We start from the raw sequence: 19346 nt of genomic DNA on the forward strand, positions 1-19346 counted from the left end.
ATAAGACCACACACACCATACACACACCACACACACATACACCACACACACATAACACACACACAAACCACACACACCTCACACTCTCAACACCACACACTCTCAACACCACACACTCGTCACCACTCACCACAACACACTCACCACCACACACTCACCCCCCCAGGCTCACCCCCACAGACTCACCCCCACACACTCACCACTACACACAAAACAACACACACAACAACACACACAACAACACCCCCCCAGCCGTCAATGAATGCTTTCACCAGGCACAAACACCAACAACCATCAATGTACGCTTTCACCAAAAACAAACACGACCATGCATCAGTGCCGCTAAACACCCACGCACACAACAAACAATGTCAGTGCAACTTTCACCAAACACACACACACCAACAGCTGACAGTGCACCAGCCACTCTTTCAATTGGCACAATCATCAACAGCTGTCAGTGCACCCTTTCACCAACCACACGCATTACCATCCAGCTCTGTACGCTTGACAGCCACACTCAGTAACAGCTCTTACTGCACGCTACCACCAGTCATACACACCTCAAGCCACCACTACACGCTTCCACCAAACACACACCAACAGCCATCACTGCACAATTCCTACAGGCACACACATCCACCACCCATCAATGCACACACCAATTGATAACGCATCCACCAATTAATATTGTACCTATCGCACTATGCTGCACTTTACCTTTTAAAGATAATGCGTTAAAGTGCAGCATGCCACCATTGATAACATTCCAATCCAACACACATATCTCCAACACACACCACATGCTTCCACTCCAAAACACATGCCTAAAACACATTGCCATTTATAATGCCATTATCTCTAACTCAAACAAACCCGAGCCCTAATGCATTCCTAATGCTTGTTTTAACTTTGCTAGCACTTTTTCTCACACTCTCCCTCCACACCTGGCACATCATAAGGTTTTAGTATACCTCTTGTCACACGCAACTAAAACATCCCTGAGCTCCTCCCTCTCCGAGAGGGGGTTGTAGCCAGCACTGCGACCAGATTCGAAGTGCAGGGAGGTTCCCGATGATGAAGTAGGCCACCCGCGGGTGGGTGAGTGAATTCGTCCTATAAATGGGAACCCCCCCCTACACTCCTCTCTCTTTTTCTTCCTTTGTTTTTACCCAGCATGGCCTTTTTGTGTTAAGTGGGTGCACTTGCCAGGTTGACATGGCAGTTAAAAACTGCACACAGACTGCAGTGGCAGATCTGAGAACCCTTTAAAAGGCTACTGGTGTTGGTGGCACAATCTGTGCTGCAGGCCCACTAGTTTTTCGGGAAACAAGGGGGACCCAATTGGTAGCTACGGACCATGGGTATCAGTATATTTAGAAAAACAAAGGTCCAGAGCTTGGAAGGATAGTATAATTATATTATATAGACCACAATAGGCTGCTATATGTTTTCCTTACCCAGCCTGGAAGGAATTTTAATGTCAATTTATTCAAGTGTTTTTAAGGATTTAAATACATTTTTGCAACAAACAATTTTTGCTGTAAGGCACAGTCCTGCGCTGTACTTAAAGGTTGAAAAATAGAGAGAGAAAGGGAAAAAATGAAAAGAAAGGTGCTTCAGGCAACAGAGAAGGGAGCAACCTGGGCACTGTAAGGGTCATAAAATATATCCGTGTTTCCCAGAGCAGAAGATACAAACAGTAATACACAATGGTCCACAGTATGTCTACTAAGAAAGTTCGACGTTTCGATACCGCGCTCTAATTACAAGGGGATCATCATCAGGACTTTAACATATTAATTGCCTGGTGAAACAATGCGCCTCAGTGAGGGCTCGTGGTGGCTTCTAGGCACTCGTGAACACGTTGTGTTCTTCTGGTGCTACGCGGCTCTCCCGGTTTGAATGGGACGTAGGAATCTGCTTGGGGCACAGGGATGAGGTACGGGTCGGTGGGGCGCCCGTTTGTCTTCTTCCTCCGGTTGATGCGCGGAAAGGGAACTTCAAATTATGTGACGGTCGAAATTGGTAGATTCGATCCGCTAATGGTGGGGAACCAACTGAGGGCCACGCTCGATGCGCCTCAATTAATGGGGATTCAAAGATCGGCGGTCGATACCGTTAATTCGATCCGCGAGTTGGGAGCAAGGTCCCGATGCGAGCAGGTCTGGCTGTCGGTTCCACACGAGATAGGGAGCCTGCCCCATGCTTTTCCAGTCTTTTACAACATCCTCAGGCTAGCTACCGCTTAGAGGAGAACTGCTTTACAGTCTATGCACAGTATGTGTATCTACAGCTACACTTGGCACAAACAGAAAATTTTACCCTATAAACATCTGTTCGTGTCATGTCGTGCTATAGATTCACATACTCTCTCTCACACTCTTCCCCAGAGTCCAGCGGTCGTACATGCCTTTTTTTCTACCTTACCTTTATTCTTGCATAGACATCTTCTAATGTATCCCTATGATCCATTCCTTCCTCACCTGCCATGCGGAAAAACAGTCGACCAATGGATCCGATGCCCATGCGCTTTGTCACTAATAGATGGAGGCATCATGACTCGAGACTCAAAATACTTCTTAGAAGAAAAACATGTTTCAAACATCAGAGTCCAACACTAGATGGTAGGAATATGCAAACTAGATGGCAAGAGTATGCATGGCATGTGAATGTACAGCACTACATGCCACAGACAGATGCTTAGAGGGTAAGTAACATTTTCTTTTTTTCAAAGCAGCCCATGTTTTTTGAAGGGACACTTACTGTTTAAAAAGGTTTCTGGTATAAGAACACATTGGGGAGCTGGCTTCGGGTGCATGGACCACTGCCTGCCCCCCTCAGTGCTGACTAACATGATTCCCAATGAAGAAAATGTCCCCAAAACACATACCACTCCATTTATGGTGTCTCTTTCTGGTCAATGGTGTGTAACCACAGTTGTGGTTACAGAGCATTCGTGCAATTCATTGCAACTCCCAAATAGGGAGAGAATACCACTTTTGTGACTCTTAAAATTGAATTTGGACATCGCAAAATACTCTTTTGTGGTCTCAATGCATGTTTGTGTTATTAGCTGGCTTTGCAATCGCAAACAAATATTGTACTAGAGGAATTTAAGTGTTTTTTTTTGTGTTGGTCTTCTATATGAAGGAATTATTTCCTGTGTCGCCAACTGTGGTTATTATATAACAAGGTCCTAGACTGGTGTTGCATTAGATTCTTGTCCGGTCTTTTGGTGGTTTCCCTTTCTACAGCTGAAGTCATATTTCATTTGACTACTAGTGAAACTATGCTATTTTTGAGTCCATTTGCACAGTTACGTATGTTTTTTTTGATCAGATGTAACCAATATCCTTGTTGTGCTTGACTCTTTCTTCGTGGAGTTGTTCTTATGAGTGAGTTGTGTTTGGTCTCAGAGCTGATTTGGTTTCCTGAACCACTGTCTACTATGTTGTCTGCCATTAAACCTAAATTTGCTTTCTCTTACTTTTATTTTATTAAAGAATATTGATAATGTCATGGCACCAGAGGGAGTTGGCCTTCTTACTGCACTGCGTGTACTCTGTCACGTAGCATGTCCACCACCTCCTGTTGACGGTATAGTAATTTTCAGTCTTTTAGTTCATTACTGATTAAAAAACTATGTTTTGCTGTATCTATAAGTAATGCTTCAGAGGTGTTAATTTCAGCTGTATCAATTGTCCATAACATATTAGTTAATATATATTTGTAACTTATTCCAAACTGTTTTGCATCTTCAAATAAGTCAAACTGAAAACCCAGTTGGCTAATCTTAAATAAAGTAATGATGGTATCCCCCAAGTAGAAAATTACAGTTTTTTAAACAATTTTATTTTGCTAGAGGCAAGATCAACATGTGTGTTCTTCTTTTGTAACTTAAATGGCTCTAATTCTTTTTAATTATCGGTGGACATAGTAAATTGTGAATTTTTCTCATGTGGTCTTTATTAAATGTCAAAAGCACTGAATAGTCCAGCCCTCACTTGATATCCAAGAGCACCTTTAAATATACTTATTACTGAGGCAGTGATAGCTAAGTGTTTTGTTTAGAACGTTGGTGCAATTTGACAAATCTGGATGAGTCTTAAAGGAAAAGTACAGATTAGATTCAGAATAACACGTTTTAGTGCAGATCCATCCAGGGTGAGTTTGGGAGACAAAATGGGAGGTGAAAAAAGAGCTTCTCTTAGTTTAAATGCCATAGGCTACTTTGCTCTCCTCCACAGCAAACCCCTCTGAACAAAATTATACCTAAATTGGCATGAAACTAGAACTTTCCTTTTAGGAATGCCTGGGTTTGGTTTGGTGTGAATCTGTTAAGTAGTTCTTCAATAACTGTATTGTGTGGGTTTGGGATAGTTAAAAAAAAAAAGAAGATATCTTGATAGTTATTACTTTTTTCTCTCTCTTCCCACCATTTTTTTTTTGAAAATCTATATTTTCATTAATATATTGATTTTGAACTAAAAGAAAAATTGGAGAATATGGTAAAATTAAAAGAAAAGGGGGAAAAGCTTCTTAGCACAGCTGACGAAAACTGTGCACAGCAGGGGATTACCTGCCCTCAGCAAGTTGGGCGCAGGGCCTTGCCAGGCACTGACACCAACCCCTGCTGTGCACGTCTGAGGCGTTTGCAGGTAAGTAAGTACATCATAAAAAAAGAAACATGACGTTTTCTCAAGAAAACACAATTTGGTCACGTCACTGCTCAAATATTCAAAACCACTGAAATTCATCAGTTATGGTTAGTAACACACACCGTTACTTGCGCTGTCAAGCATACTTAGAACAATTTGCTGATCGCTCACAAACAAGACCAACAACATAGCAGATGACTCAATGCAGGGTGTGAGTTGCATTTGTCACTAAACATAACAGGCAAATTTAATTAGTTTTGGGTGTTTGAGTCAGAATGATAACTCGGTTTCTTACTGTTTTTTCATTGAGTATCCCCAGTCCAGCTCCCAGAGCCAAATACTCATTATTGAAGGCAGTGCACAGTTTGCAAAATGGCTCAACGTGTGCTGTGCCATGCTTAAGGTAAACTCATTTATACACTCAACATGGTACAGAAGTCTTTCAATCAACAAAGGACACATCATTGACCTTGTCTGCTCAACATCAACGGTCCAGTGCAAATCACTCATACCACAGGACTGCCAACTTTGCCATCCCTGTCTTCCTGTTCAACATCATACTAACAAATCAAGGTTAACATAAAAGAGAAGACAGAACCTTCAGATTCTTCAAAGACTTCTCAATATAGACAACCTAATGTTTGAACTCATCTATTATCCTATCAACTCTGTGTCCGACATCAGCACTCTTCTTAATAAATGAAACTATATTTTGGAAATCTGTGTTAACACCCACTCCCCATTGAAAACACACAAGTGCAGACCAAAGCCTTCAGCACCCATCTACTTTAAAGACTTTGCTGACAATAAACTATTCATGTGCAGACGGGAAAGAACATTTAAGAGAAACAAAACCTCTGAGGACTTCTTCATACTTCAGTTCCTCTGTGCAACACTCGGAGAGCTTATCACATAAGCCATAGCAAAGTACCATACCAAAACTAACAATAAAACCAGTAACAGAAGTAAAAATGCTTTTCAAAGTAATGAAGCACTGCATGAACTTCCTGCTGGTCCCACCTGTTCCTCACTGCACAGAAAAAGTGCAATGCCACCAACCTCTTCTTCAGTGAAACAATACTGAAGATTCAGCAGTAAATAGACAACACCAAGGTTGCTTCAATTTGTACACCTGCCTCTCCCTGTAGAATCATCCTGCAGTGGTCAGCCTTCAAAGCCCTATCTCTCCGTAAGCTCACAGATAGAGTTGACTCCCTCAAAACCACTTCTTATAAAGATGATGTCTTACCATTTTCCTTCATCAAATTTCTCTGGCTACTCTCTTACCCTTACTAACCATTGTAAGGCCCTCACTCATTCCAGGCATCTTCCCTGAAACTCTGAAGACAGTTCAGATCCTCCCTCTACTAAAGAAACATACACTAGACCCTGCTGACCTCACCAATTACTGTCCCATCACTCACCTACCATTCAGGAGCATGATTTTAGAAAGCTGACTCTTTATTTGATATACCAAAATGAGGTATCCCGTGCAAACAGTCCAGTGCATTCCCTTACTGGTGGATAGGTGCTTGCTCTAGCAATCCCAAGGTGCATTTCTATTGGGTAGTGTGGTCAAGCAGCCTTAGGCTTATCAGAGAGGCGCGTTAGACATTTTCAAAATACACATACAATCAATAAATGATGCACAGGACTGAATAAGGAGATCCACACCAATTTATAAAAATAACCTGTATCTCTATATATGTTTAGGCACCGGAACCAATACAATCAGTTCAGTACATTTTGAGAAATACTTTACTTTTTCAAAAGTCAGCACTTAGTGCAATTTTCAGTAGCTGCAATGTTATCCTACGGGGGAAAGGACAAGTAAGGCATACAGGTAGAGTACAGCGACTTACGAGACCAATATGTTGAACTTAAGGTGAGTATGGGACTAGGTCCAAGGCTCCACTAGCAGGTCACCTCCAGCAGCACTAGGGTGGCCGGGTGCAGTGGTGCAATACAGCGTTGGGTGCCCAGTGTTAGTTTATGGGGAGCGGTCTTCATGAAAAGAGGCTGCAGGTTTTCACTGGGAGGCCAGTCGGGCTGTACCAATAGCATTAAGATGCTTGGGGACACCATCGGTCCTCTTCTCCATGGCCCTGGGCCACTGGTGCAGAGGTGTCTGTTTTTATCACCGGTCGAGCGGACCTACAAACGGAGTCTGCAGGTTGCTTTGAGAAGTCCACTGTGTGGAAACCCAAAGTGGGCTTCTAGACCGGAGGGTCTGAGGACCACATTGACACAATTGGCCACTTCAGCTCGGGCTAGGCAGCTCAGGTGCAGTGGTGCTTTTTGACATCAGGGTTTCACGGTCTTGGAGCCTCACAGCTCAGTGTTTGGTACCTGTAGGATGCAGGGGAGCAGCGCCACTGTTTAACTCCGAGGTCTTCAAACTTTTTTGCTCTGAGCCCCCTTTAAGCAAAATGTTTTGAGGTCGGGCCCCCCTCCAAAACTTTATGTATTGATTGGGGGAGCGGGAGGGACATGGATATGTTATGGGGCAGGCACCCCCCCCCCCCCGCAAACAATCAATCACAGAGCTAAATAAACCATATTTACAATACTTGTGCCTCAGTAGGTACTGGTACTCTAACAAACCAATGGCACTCCTAGGTACCAGTCAGAAAAAAATTCAAATACTCAAAGACCTAATTAGCCGCCACATGCAATTAATGCTGTCTACAATGAGTCACTAATATGTCCACCATATGTGTTTTTGAGAACATTTATCAATTTCCTTAGTGCACAATAACAGACACATGAAACACTCCATTCACTGAACATAATAAAAAATGAGCAAAGTGTCCCCACTGAAACCGAACCACAAGGAAAAGAAAACATCTTTTGATGTCTGCAACTTTAACAAGCAAACTAACAACATGGGGACATTGAAACTAATATTAAGGCCTGTAGACTGCTAAAGATGACTTCTTGTAGTTGTTACATTTGAGAAACACACATGCTCAGGAGTATGCTGCATGGAAATCTATCTGCATTTTCCCCACATTCGCTCATTTATTTCCCTGTTGCTCTCCGAGTGTACATCTGACATACCTACCGACTGTCCACCATTTTTGATTTCCATAACCTCTTGCAATTTTCTATTTACATTTTCCATCCATAGCATGTTCAGTTCATCTTACTATTCTAACTCATGCCTCATCTTTTTCCACCTAAACCTCTGTCCGCTTCTCTCCTCTTCCTGTCTTCATAGCTCTCCACCCCACAACTCCTTAATGCCCCAACTAATTCTAGTAATATGCACTTTGTTCCTTAAACAATCACTCCACTACAGACCTAAAAAGTAAATAACAAACGTGACAATTTATGACGCCAATAGCTTTAACTTTTTCAAATGCCAGACCTTTACTGTGAAAACACAAAACACTTACTTACATCGGTTCTCGTGTGTATGAAATGCGAACACCTGACAGAAACTCCCATTTGAGCTGTTTTTCTGTTTGAGTGGTACCTGAACCCTGTATGGAGGGGCTTTGGTTCTCGTGTGTATGAAATGCGAACACCTGACAGAAACTCCCATTTGAGCTGTTTTTCTGTTTGAGTGGTACCTGAACCCTGTATGGAGGGGGCTTCTGTCTATCACATTTCTGTATTAATAGCTTGACTGACAGAGCTCAACATTGTGTCCCAACAGCTTGCAAGACGGTCACTGCTATATGGTTCTCAACTGGAAATACAATGCATACAATGGTATGCATTACGGTGTTAACAGGGCAGAGGCCTTTGACTGAACCACTGCAAACCAAGGCCGGCGCTTGGCATGGGCAGTGTGGGCAGATGGCCAGGGCCCCGTAGTCAGCCCTCTAACTTGGGGCCTTACACCAATGAGACACAGCCAGGTTATGGCATTAAAGATGCGACCTGGCAAGCGCGCCGCCGCCACCTTAGGAGGCCCCCTTCCCTGGCCTCATTGCTTTGGTGTAGGGAAGCGAACCTGAGGGGGGTGAAGGGTGGGGGCAGTCCCAGTTGCAGGAAAACACATTACTCATGTTTGTCCGGCAATTAGGTCTCCACCCTCACCCATGCAGAGGCACAGCGGGATGACTATTGTCCCTCTGTTTAGCTCCCTGGCAGTCTGCGCAGATAAGCATCCCTCACACCTCCATCCCTTTATGAGCTGTTAAGAGGCACTTAAGGAGAGGGATGGGCTGCGTCTTCAGAAGCAGGGGCATCTATTGAGATGCTGGCAGCCCTGAATGTGTCACGTCTATGAAAATTAGAGGGGCTTAACAAATTCTCTTTCTGCCCAGGGCCCCGAGAATCCTCGAACCGGCCCTGCTGCACACGCCCGTGATAAAATCTGTGCGCCTCAGAGTCATCGGGGATGACTTGATAAGTGACACGCGCTGCGTGCACTGTGCCTCGCGCTCACCAGATTCTTTAGGTAACCTCCTTGACCCTGCCAGCACATTTACTCACCCCTGACCTCCCTGTACTCCGGAGTAAATTAAGACAGCCTGGAAATGCGGCAATTAAAGATCGCCGCACACCCAGGCCATCTTCATTTACATACATCTGCAGAGGCATTCGCGCCCCCCTGGGAATCCCTCCCACAGTGTGAAGACCTGTGGTTTAACTGGAGTTCCTGGTTTTTGGGTGAAGTGCGGGCAGTTCTCCATGGCTTTGGAGACACAACAGCTGCAGAACAAGTTGTCTTTTGGCACAAATGTCTAAGTCAGCAGACAGGCTGGCAGTGTTGGCGCCAAGTAAGTTGCTGTGGCTTCTGTTCTTGCTTCCTGTGACTCTTCATGTCAGTCGTCTTCTTTCAGCTCGGAATAATCTGCTCTCCTGGTGCCAGGGGCTCCCCTAAATCCTGAATTAAGGGATGTTAGGGGAGTGTAGGGTGGTAGTCTTTGGGTTACCAACCCCTGGGGTCACTCACCCCTTTTATAACCACTTTCTGTGGGAAATGGGCATAACTCTGTCCCAGAGTTCCTACGTTTGCCTTCACAAAGATGGAAGACTGTGAAAAGCCCGAAGGAGAACATGCCTACTAACGCCTTGCCCAGGCACCAAATGGGCCCTTTTAAAGGGGGGTCAGTATCCTCTCCTGTGAGAGAAGCAAGATTTACATACCAAAAGTGGTGGGCTCTTTGAAGCTCCCTTCCTTGGAATTCTAATGCACTGGCCCTCCTGCAGGAGGGCCTCCCAGAGCAGGGAGTCTGAAACTCATCTCTGGCGGCAGATTGGTTAAGACCAGTCAGTCAGTACACTAGTAGTTGGTAGGTTTTCAGGGGGAACCTCTAAGGTGCCCTCTGGGTGCATGTATGAATAAATCCATCACTGGAATCAGAGTGGGTTTATTAATATGAGGTGCTTGATACCAAACACAGTAGGTTTCAGTAAAGCTTTTATGTAACTGGATGACTCGTTTTTACCAGTGCCAAGAACATACCTTAAGATGGATTCCCTGTTCACTTGTACTGTCCGTAATTTAACTGCCCAGCAGCATATCTGCTCATGCAGATATGTCCTCACATGAAATATAATGCACCCTGCCTTAGGGCTGCTGCTGTAGGGGTGACTTGCAAATATTACATGCAGTGGAGGCATGGCATACAAGTGTGTGCCATGTCGTGTTTTCAGTTTTAGAGCACCTTGTCACGGAGCCTGCAGTGGCATTCTGTATTAGTTTGGTCTTGGGTCTTTTAAAGTGTCACAAAATACGCTCCAACTCTTTGGGCCCTCTTTAGTACCTATGCCCTAGGTACTAGAGGTATCACTTTCTAGGGACTTACAGAGGTGCTAAAGGCCTGGTCACTTGGGGATCAAGTGATCAGTTGTCTTGTTTTTGGGGAAAGAACACTGGCACTGGGGACCTGGCTAGCAGGAACCCAATGCACTTTAGTCAGAGTTGCATCAAATACCAGGCAAAAAGTGTGGGCGACGAATGCAACAAAAACCCAGTTTCCTCCAATGAAGATTTACAAAGCAGTCTGTGTCCAACTCCAAGACCATATTAATGGTAGTCACAACTACCAGTCTGGCTTCATATCATGCTGCAGCACTGAGACCGCTACCTTACATATTGTACACAATGCCATCTTGGCCACAGATGATGATCTCTACATCCTGAAATTGCTGTTGCTCTCACCAGCCTTCGAGAGAATCCACCATCCCACCCTCATACAAACCCTGGAGTCTCAAATGGGATTCCCAACTAATGTCCTTGATTTGTTCTCCTCCTACCTTTGCAACTGACATCAGCCAGTTCACATGGCCACCTCCAGGTCAGAAAAGATCCCTATCACCTGTGGAGCCCGCCAGGGCTCCATACTGTCTCTGCCATTTTCAACCTTTAAATGGAGCCATTTAGTGCTCAACTCACAGATAAGAGCATTAGGATTCATCAGTATGTTGATGATAACTCTACTTAAAAGTCTGCTTTGCTTCAGACATCCAATGCCTTAAACACTGCTTACACATCATCCAAACCAGGAACACCCGTGCCTACCTGAAGCTCAGCCCAACCAAGGCAGTCTTCCTGTTATTTGCCAAGAGCAACAAACAAGATAGAGTAGAAACCTGACTCAATGACATAAACCTTGACAGCTTCGAACCCCAACATTCGTAAAATGCCAAGTCACTTAGATTACCCTGGTCACAACACTCATCCTCAAGAAACAGTGCCTAAAAAAATACAGTTTGGTACTAACTCTCTCTACTAAAGATAGGGAAACCATTTCTTCCTAAAAGTGACTTAAGAACTTCTGTTCAAGCCCTCGTACTCTGTCATCTGGGTGGTAGAAAAGTCCTACTCCATGAGCACTGGCACCCCTAAGGGGCATCTTCTAAACCAGCTGCATCATTTATAGAGCAAACATGACCAGCGCAGAGGCTTATCTTGCGGACAAGCTCTCCATGGTGGTTCTTGGTGCACCCTCAACCAGGACACTATTAAAACTGTAGGCAAAACAAATTTTGAAAAGAAAAAATAAGGCAGCACACCTTTTTTCACCTAAGATCTGGAACATCATCCCCTATCCATCAGGCCAACCCCAACGCTGTTCCACTTTATGAGAGAGTTGAAGACTCACCTCTTTAAAGAGCACTACATCACAATGTAATACACAACTTAACTTCCCCTCTCATTACTTGTTGACATATTGTTGTCTTTGACCGTGTACTTTGCTCTGTTTCCTTTTGGCGATATTAGCGCTATGGAAACACCATACACATATGTAGGCACATATATACGTGCATACACAATATATACATACATACACACTGAACGTCGTACACAGCTCTCGTAGTGCCATGGGTGTGTCATATAGATATGCTTTGCCTATATGCTGTGTTATATTAGCATGAGCTTATTAGGAGTTTAAACGCCATTTTACCTTTTTGCTGCTTCTGCACACGACACATAACTGTTGCTTTAGCTTTGAGCCTAGTAGAGTGTTTTGATTCACACGAGAATAATATGTTGTTACTCTGATATCAGCCTTGCTTGGTGAGCTGTGTCTGTACATTGAGTGCTGAAGCCTTCAAGGATATCTCGACACAGTGGTTGTTGTGAGGTCTGATCTTCGCACCTTCCTAGACCTAACATACATGCAGCTGCGGCCAAATTCTGGCTTTAGGCGCGTTTTATATTGCTTTGCACAGAGCATACACACACACTTTTGATGGTGCTTCGCATGCAGAGAGCTGGTGGAAGATGATGTGATCCCTTACCACTAGGATCTGAGGTATGGACCCGCCCTGCTAAAACCCAAAGAGACCTTCTTAGATATAATATAATATACTAGCTAGGGAGGGTGAGAATTAGGTGTTGTGTAACCCTATTCATTTTAGCATTTTAACATGCTTTCACCTTTTGTATTCTATGGACTAGTAACTATGCTGATTACTTTGCTTCTTATAATATGTTTGCTTGTATTAGCGAAGATACTGCGATCTGAAAGAAACAGGTTAGTATTAGATTCCTTACCTTAGAATATCCCCAGGCGTCAGACTGGATCCGGAAATTTTTGCGTAGCAGTACCCTTACGCGTCGGTAGAAGTCGTCTGCAGCTCCGCGTCCGTCGTCGGTGTCGTGGGCGCCGTGATGACGTCGTCGGAGTACTTAGACGCCGCCTCCGCGTGCTGACGTCAGTTCTTCTTTTTTCCGCGCCAGCAGCGCAGATCCGGAAAAAGTGGTACCTTAGTCATTTTTTTACTAAACTTTTTTGATCCCTTTTGATCATTTTTTCCAGTCTTCGACTCCGAACGGTGCAGATAGGGATGCCTGGTTTTAAACCATGAGAGGATTGTGACCGGTTGATGTCTGTTACCGACCCTCACCGTCGGTGTCTCCACTGTCTCGGCGTCGACCGCGACAACAAGACCTGTTCCGACTGCCGGGCCCTGACTTTCGAAAACTAGATGGCAGCGGTCCCGCAAGCGACTCGAACTCCGGCAGTCGGCCCCGCGCGCGAGAGGTCCCGGTCCGGACGAGGTCGAGGGACCGGTAGCGGGATCGGAGCCATCATAGCTCCGGGAGTCGACATCACTCCTCTGGGTCGAAGTCGTCAGGTAAGCACAATAAGTCGAAGAGACGTCATCGCTCTTCCGACTCCCCCCGACGCTGGCGCGACGCGGCCGGGGTTTCGGGTGACACCGCCCACGTGGCTCCGCCGGAGTCGCGGGCGTCGCGTCCGGCTCCATACCCTCCAGTCCCTGGGCCACACGCGACGTCGGAGGAGGTCGAGCGGTTCCTCGTGGCCATGAGGTCTCTCACTCCTCCGACGGGCTCCGCGGCGCCTTCGGGCCCAGCGGACCCGTCTGGGGGCCCTAGTGGGTCGGGGGCTTCGGCCCCGACGCCATCGGGTGCTTCGGCCCCGGCGCCTTCAGGCCCGGCGCCGCAGGCCCCCGTTGGATCCGGTTCCGTGTCGTCGCCGGTTGATCTCACGACCTCACCGGCGCCGGTCCCTCAGGTGTCACCTCCAGCGCCGTCTTCGGGCAGCGTCGTCCCCGATGCCTCCCTAGATCCGGTTCCGGCGCCGGAACGGCGCCGCTGGGCGCCGCTTTCGACGCCGTTTGGAGAATTCTACTTCAACGAACCGGCCCCATCATATGACCCCCTGAATTTCAGGAGATGGGTGACGAGGAGAATTGGGAGGGGTCTGAGGACTCTCTGACATGGGAGTGTCAGTCCCAGGAGGACTGGACAGGTGGACTTGGGGATGCCAGTGGTCTGGATACCTCACCAGACACTGGTTTTGTCTCACCTCCTACCGTGGCTACGGAGGAGGGGGCAACCTACAGTGTGGTGCTGACGCGGGCAGCCAAGGCCTTGGGCCTTGAACTCCACATCGCGGCCGTGAGGACTAACCTCCTCACTGAAGTACTTAAACCGCAGTCAAGCTCGGCTGAGCCTCTGCTGTCGTTTAATGAGGCCTTGACCGACGTTCTTTTGGGCACTTGGTCCAGGCCCGCTACAGGTTCGCCTGTAGATAGGAACGTGGCCAGACGCCACCGCCCGGCCCCGGGCGACCCTTGTTTCCTGTCCACCCACCCCACCCCCGAGAGCCTGGTAATTCAGGCTTCGAATTCCCAGACCGCATTTCTGTCAGCTCCGCCTGACAGGGAATCCAAGAGGTACGAGCAATACGGCAAGAAGGTATTCTCCTCCCTGAGTCTGGGACTGCGGTCTTCCAACACCGCGTGCCGCTACACCCACTCTCTGTGGGATACGGACGCGGACGTGCTGCCAGAATGCCCGTTGGAGGTACGGGCTAAACTCGGCCAAGCCCTTGTGGAAGGCCGAGATGCGGCACGTTATTCTATCCGGTGTGGACTGGATACCACCAACTCACTGGGCAGAGCGATGGCAACGACGGTGGCGATTCGTCGCCACGCCTGGTTGAGGTCCGCCAACTTTTCGGCCGATGTCCAGAATACACTCATGGACATGCCGTTCGATGGCCGTCTTTGGCGACAAGGCAGACCATGCGCTTGAGCGCTTTAAGGACTCCAGGGCCACGGCCAGGTCCTTGGGCCTCTCGGCCTTGCGCCGGCAAACTGGTGCCTTTCGCTCCTTTCGTGGCCAAGGAAGGGGCGGCCCCACACGTGCCGCCAGCCACGCACCGCAGACTAACATCCAACGCGGTGGCGGCCGTGGAAACCGCCGTGGAGGCGGTCGGGGAAAACGGCGAGGTCAGTCCACACCTTCCCCCGCAGCATCCGCCTCAAAACCCTCCTAGTCTGTGCTTTCAGGCCCATGTGACGCCAGTGGGGGGCAGGGTTCGCCATCACCTCTTCCACTGGCGCACTGTCACTTCGGACAGGTGGGTGCTGCAAATCGTCCGAAGGGGCTACTCCCTCCCCTTCGAAGCGACCCCTCCAGCCATGCCACCGCAATACCACTGCGTATCGGGGGATCATTTGCGACTTCTGCAGGAGCAAGTTACGGCCCTCTTGGCCAAGGGGGCCATCGAGCGCGGTCCTGGGCCAGAAGTAGGGTGTGGTTGCTACTCCCACTACTTTCTGGTACCCAAGAAGGGTAAAGGGTGTGGTTCTGAAATTCTGGACCCTACTGTTGTCCCGGTATCGAGGTCCGATACCCGTGTCCCGAAACATCAACGTACCATGACGAATTTGGTGTCGACGAACCGATAATGATTAGGACATCATTCCTATGCATTTGCGTCATGATCGAGACATGCTAACACCCCTGAATCGTAGTTTCCGTCCCGACCCCTCAGACTCCATTTTGTGAACGGTATCCATCTTGTGTCTTGCCCTCATGATAAGTCAATTAAAGGTCGAGCTTGATCTAAAAGGACACGTCCACCTTCCCTGACTCCCCCCTGACCTGTCCCAACTGACTCCCTTGCCTCCAGCCAAACCTGTTTGGGCAGCTCCTCGCCCAGTGGCCAAACACGATAGCATCAATGCACAACATACCACAAACCATTCACCGCGTACAGATCATGTTTTCCACACACATACACACCTGTCCACGCTCCCTGTTTATGGCCAGTTTTATGACTAGGAGGTGCCTTCTTTTATTGGGGCTTCACCGATATCTGATGGGAGTTCCGGGCCTGGCTAGGTAATCTATCACGAATTGGACATCTAAAATACAGGCTTGCCTACATGACTTCGCTCTTTTGTATTATTGTAGAAATATGTGTATAGCCATATCATAAACTCAAGAATTCTTGCTTGCAGCTATTATTTCTGTATATAAGGAGAAGGCTGGTTCTGTAAAAACGAACAGTCTCCTGAGAACACATGACCCATGTTTGTCGTGCTTCTAGGACACCTGTTACTTGGTAGCTGCCAATAAAACTTGATCTCTGACTGCGACTAGAAGACTCCGTGTTTCTGTGGTCCGGAACAGGGAGAACTCAGAGGTCTTCGGGTGTTATCCCCTGGCACCAAACGGGTTCCTAAAAACCCGTTACCTCAGTTGGCGCCCAACTCGGGGCGGTATCAAGCGGCGACGGTCCAAGCCAGATGTTCGTGAGGCGCTTCGTGTGAAAATTCCAGAGGACGGCCAGCCACTTCAGCGACCCCTGTATGTCGACGTGGTTCCGAAGGTCTTTGCTGCAAGGTTCCCCGCGTCCCGACGGCTACGAAGGACTGCTGCCCTGACTATCGCCTTGTTTTGGACCCAGTGATCCTTGGTAGAGCGAAACGATAGACGAGTCTTCTAGCGACGTCACCGATCTTCAAATACTTCAGTTAAGTATAAGTGGAGCGTCTCCCAGTCCTTAGTTTGTCCTTAGTTTTTTGGTATCCTTGAGATACGCTTTGATTTGGTACTTGCAAGCCCCAAAGCCGAAGGACTTGTGTATTCACGAGAAATATCGTAACAGATAATCCTTTGAAGTTTGAAGCTAGACTAGTGAGCAAAGATGCCTTGTTTTAGCAGACTTGGAAACTTGTTTTGTCTTGGTTATAGTAAGGACTCCCGATTAGAGGATTCCTGTCCGGTTCCTCCGATCGGAACTCCAACATATGAGTTGTATATAAAACACGGCGTAGGTCCTATCACATATAATGAAGTGTGGATAAAATACACCCGCAAGGATGGTGTTTTAAAATAGCCCCAATATGGTAGTTTCGACTCAGAAATATTAGATAACCTAGAGGTCAAATTATTTAAGAGAAAAGCCCGGCCGGCGATGTTTGACTCTTTCCGCTTATGGCGCAAAGAAGCCAAACAGAAAGAAATAAAATTAGCAAAAAAGAATAAAAGAGGTATGTCAATGGTGCAAGCTGCCGTTGCATACAGGGATAACGAGGAAGAGCAAGAAAGCGAACAAATACTTAGGAGCAAGAAACTAGCAGTAGATAAATGCTACCCGATGTTACCAAATAAGGGACAAGGTCAAGAGGAGAGATCCGAGAAAGATCCATTAATGTCCCACTTATTAAGCTCACCTCCACCGTATGCGTTAGACACTACTACAACGCCAAAGCATTTTACTATACCGCGCCCCGGCGCACGTAACCCAGCTCTTGCACGAACGCCAGCTCCTCTTCAGCTGGTTTCTACTTCTCCGGCGCAGCCTTCTCAAGGGCCGCCATCTTTGCTACATACTCCATCTACTTCTACGACTTTGCCTACAGCCCCAGCTATTGTCTATGATACTACGTCTGCTACTACTTCAACTTCCTCTGCTATTGCCTCTACTTCTTCTTTGCCTCAGCCTGTTTTTTCCGATGCACTTGCTCCTCCGCAAGGTTCTCCTTCTATTAGACAAAGAGTGACAGGTACCGTCACTGGTCTGCTTTCACCTTTCTTCGGGTCGCCTAAAACGACCCCTAAAACAGAAGATAGACAGTCCCGTAGTCAACTGCCTGATTACGAGGAAGGAAAAGTGCTGAATGAACTAGCCCGTAAATGGATTACGGATACTGTTAGATATGATGTTCAGTCTGCTATGGAAGTTTTCCGTCAATGGAATGCACCCACTCAGAGATACGTATTCGAAGAAATGTGTGTATATCTGGGCGAAGATGTGAAGACAAATGATCCCAAATACACAATGAACGAACTATGGCGTACACGCTTTAAGTTCTATGAAGGTATGATTATAGGTGCAGATGTTGAGAAAGCAATAGAGTTATTGCTCTCTTATAGGAGTAAGGGAAACGTCTCTAGATCATGTCACGAAGACGATGCACCAGGTGGAAAAAGAGCGAGACAGTACCCCATGAGAGAGGTTCCTCCGGTTTGGAGGAAAGGTGATGCAAATGCGAATCCACCAATTCTGCCTCATTTCCAGCGTGTATGGGTACATGTCCCCTGGAAAAGATCCGATGTCTTAGCACTCAAGCAGACACTGCCTGATCCTCGTAAAAACCCGACTGGGTATTATAAGGAGTTATCGCAAACTACAAGCTCATGTATAATGAATTTAGCGGATATCGACATGTTGTTTGGGAACGTTGTTCCACATCCTCTATGGAGCAAAATACGTCATACGAACCATGACCAAGAACTAGGTGACTCATGGGCAAACATTGCCGCTATAGATGCTAGACAAATTGGTGGTTCTAAACCTGAGCCGTTAATAGCTGAACTTCCCGGTAGAATTATCGCGTACATGAAAACGATAATGCCTGAAGTACGCGTAAACTGGGACAAGCTATCTGCGTGCAAGCAGAAGAAAGATGAGAATGTGTCTGACTTTTTCACAAGATTTGAGGAGACTTTCCCGATCATAGTGGTCAGGATATGGCTACCGAGGGTGGTCAAAGATTGTTTGTAGACAAATTCGTACATAATTTAATCCCTGAACTGTGTAATAAACTGAAAGATTCAGAGAGTGCTTGGGCTATCTCAACGTCAGCGCAAATTTTAGCTACAGCCCAGTACTATGAAAATAGGCGCAAAGACGAGCTAGATAAAGTCGACAAAAAGACAAAAGATTTAAAAACTAAAGTTCTTCTCCAGCAAGCCTATCTGCCTCGTACGACTAGTCAGCCCAATTATCAACAACAACAGCAGTATTCGAGAAACGCGCAAGGAAACGAGTTTTCCCATCAGCGTATTGCTTATGGCCCGAATCAATGTGCGTATTGCAAGGAAGAGGGTCACTTTAAAGGTAATTGTCCGGCTCTTGCGCGACGTTTGAGCGGTGCTTCAGGTGTAAGGGGACGAGGTGTTCAACATGCCCCTAGAGGTAGGGGCCGTGGAAATTTCACCCAGAATACAGCTTCTTTTCCGCCTCAGAATTCGATGAACAGCTTTGACCAACAGAATAATGCGTCGTCCAGGTCAGCTCAGTACTATGCTGACGACTATTACACCGAACACGAAAATGAGGGTAACGATTGCTAGGACAGCCATGGACAAAGAGAGGGAGTTGTTTCAGTTCAAGTAGATCAGAATGGACCTTATGTCAAGGTAATTACCTCAGGAGTGTCAGAGCCATTTCTGCTGGATACTGGTGCTACAAAAAGTTCTATCATGCACTTGAAACTTCCTGGCGCACCTTTGTCTGGCGAAATGAAAGTTTCAGTAGGTTTCTCTGGCGCCCCTGTTAGAAACCCGATCTCCAGTCCTATATCTCTTTCTATTGGCCCGTGCGAATTAGAAGCACCCCTCATTCTTACAACAGGTTGCGGTGAAAATTTGTTAGGTTTGGATTTGCTAAAAAGGTTATATGCGACTTTGTACTGTTCCCCCTTGGGAGTACAACTTACTTTAGGTAAGAA

General features: G+C 46.8%; 1 protein-coding gene across 2 annotated transcripts in view; it reads left to right on the plus strand.

Annotated features, from left to right (window-relative positions):
• The window catches only part of VIRMA (vir like m6A methyltransferase associated), a 731013-nt gene that overhangs the window by 302159 nt on the left and 409508 nt on the right, over nt 1-19346 (plus strand). For both annotated transcript variants that reach the window (XM_078687022.1, XM_078687023.1), the window contains exon 13: nt 3507-3600. In XM_078687022.1, coding sequence (XP_078543148.1) covers nt 3507-3600 — 94 coding nt within the window. The remainder of the gene's footprint in view (nt 1-3506; nt 3601-19346) is intronic.

This window comes from Lissotriton helveticus, chromosome 4_1, assembly GCF_964261635.1.
Source record: "Lissotriton helveticus chromosome 4_1, aLisHel1.1, whole genome shotgun sequence".
Classification (NCBI taxonomy): domain Eukaryota; kingdom Metazoa; phylum Chordata; class Amphibia; order Caudata; family Salamandridae; genus Lissotriton; species Lissotriton helveticus.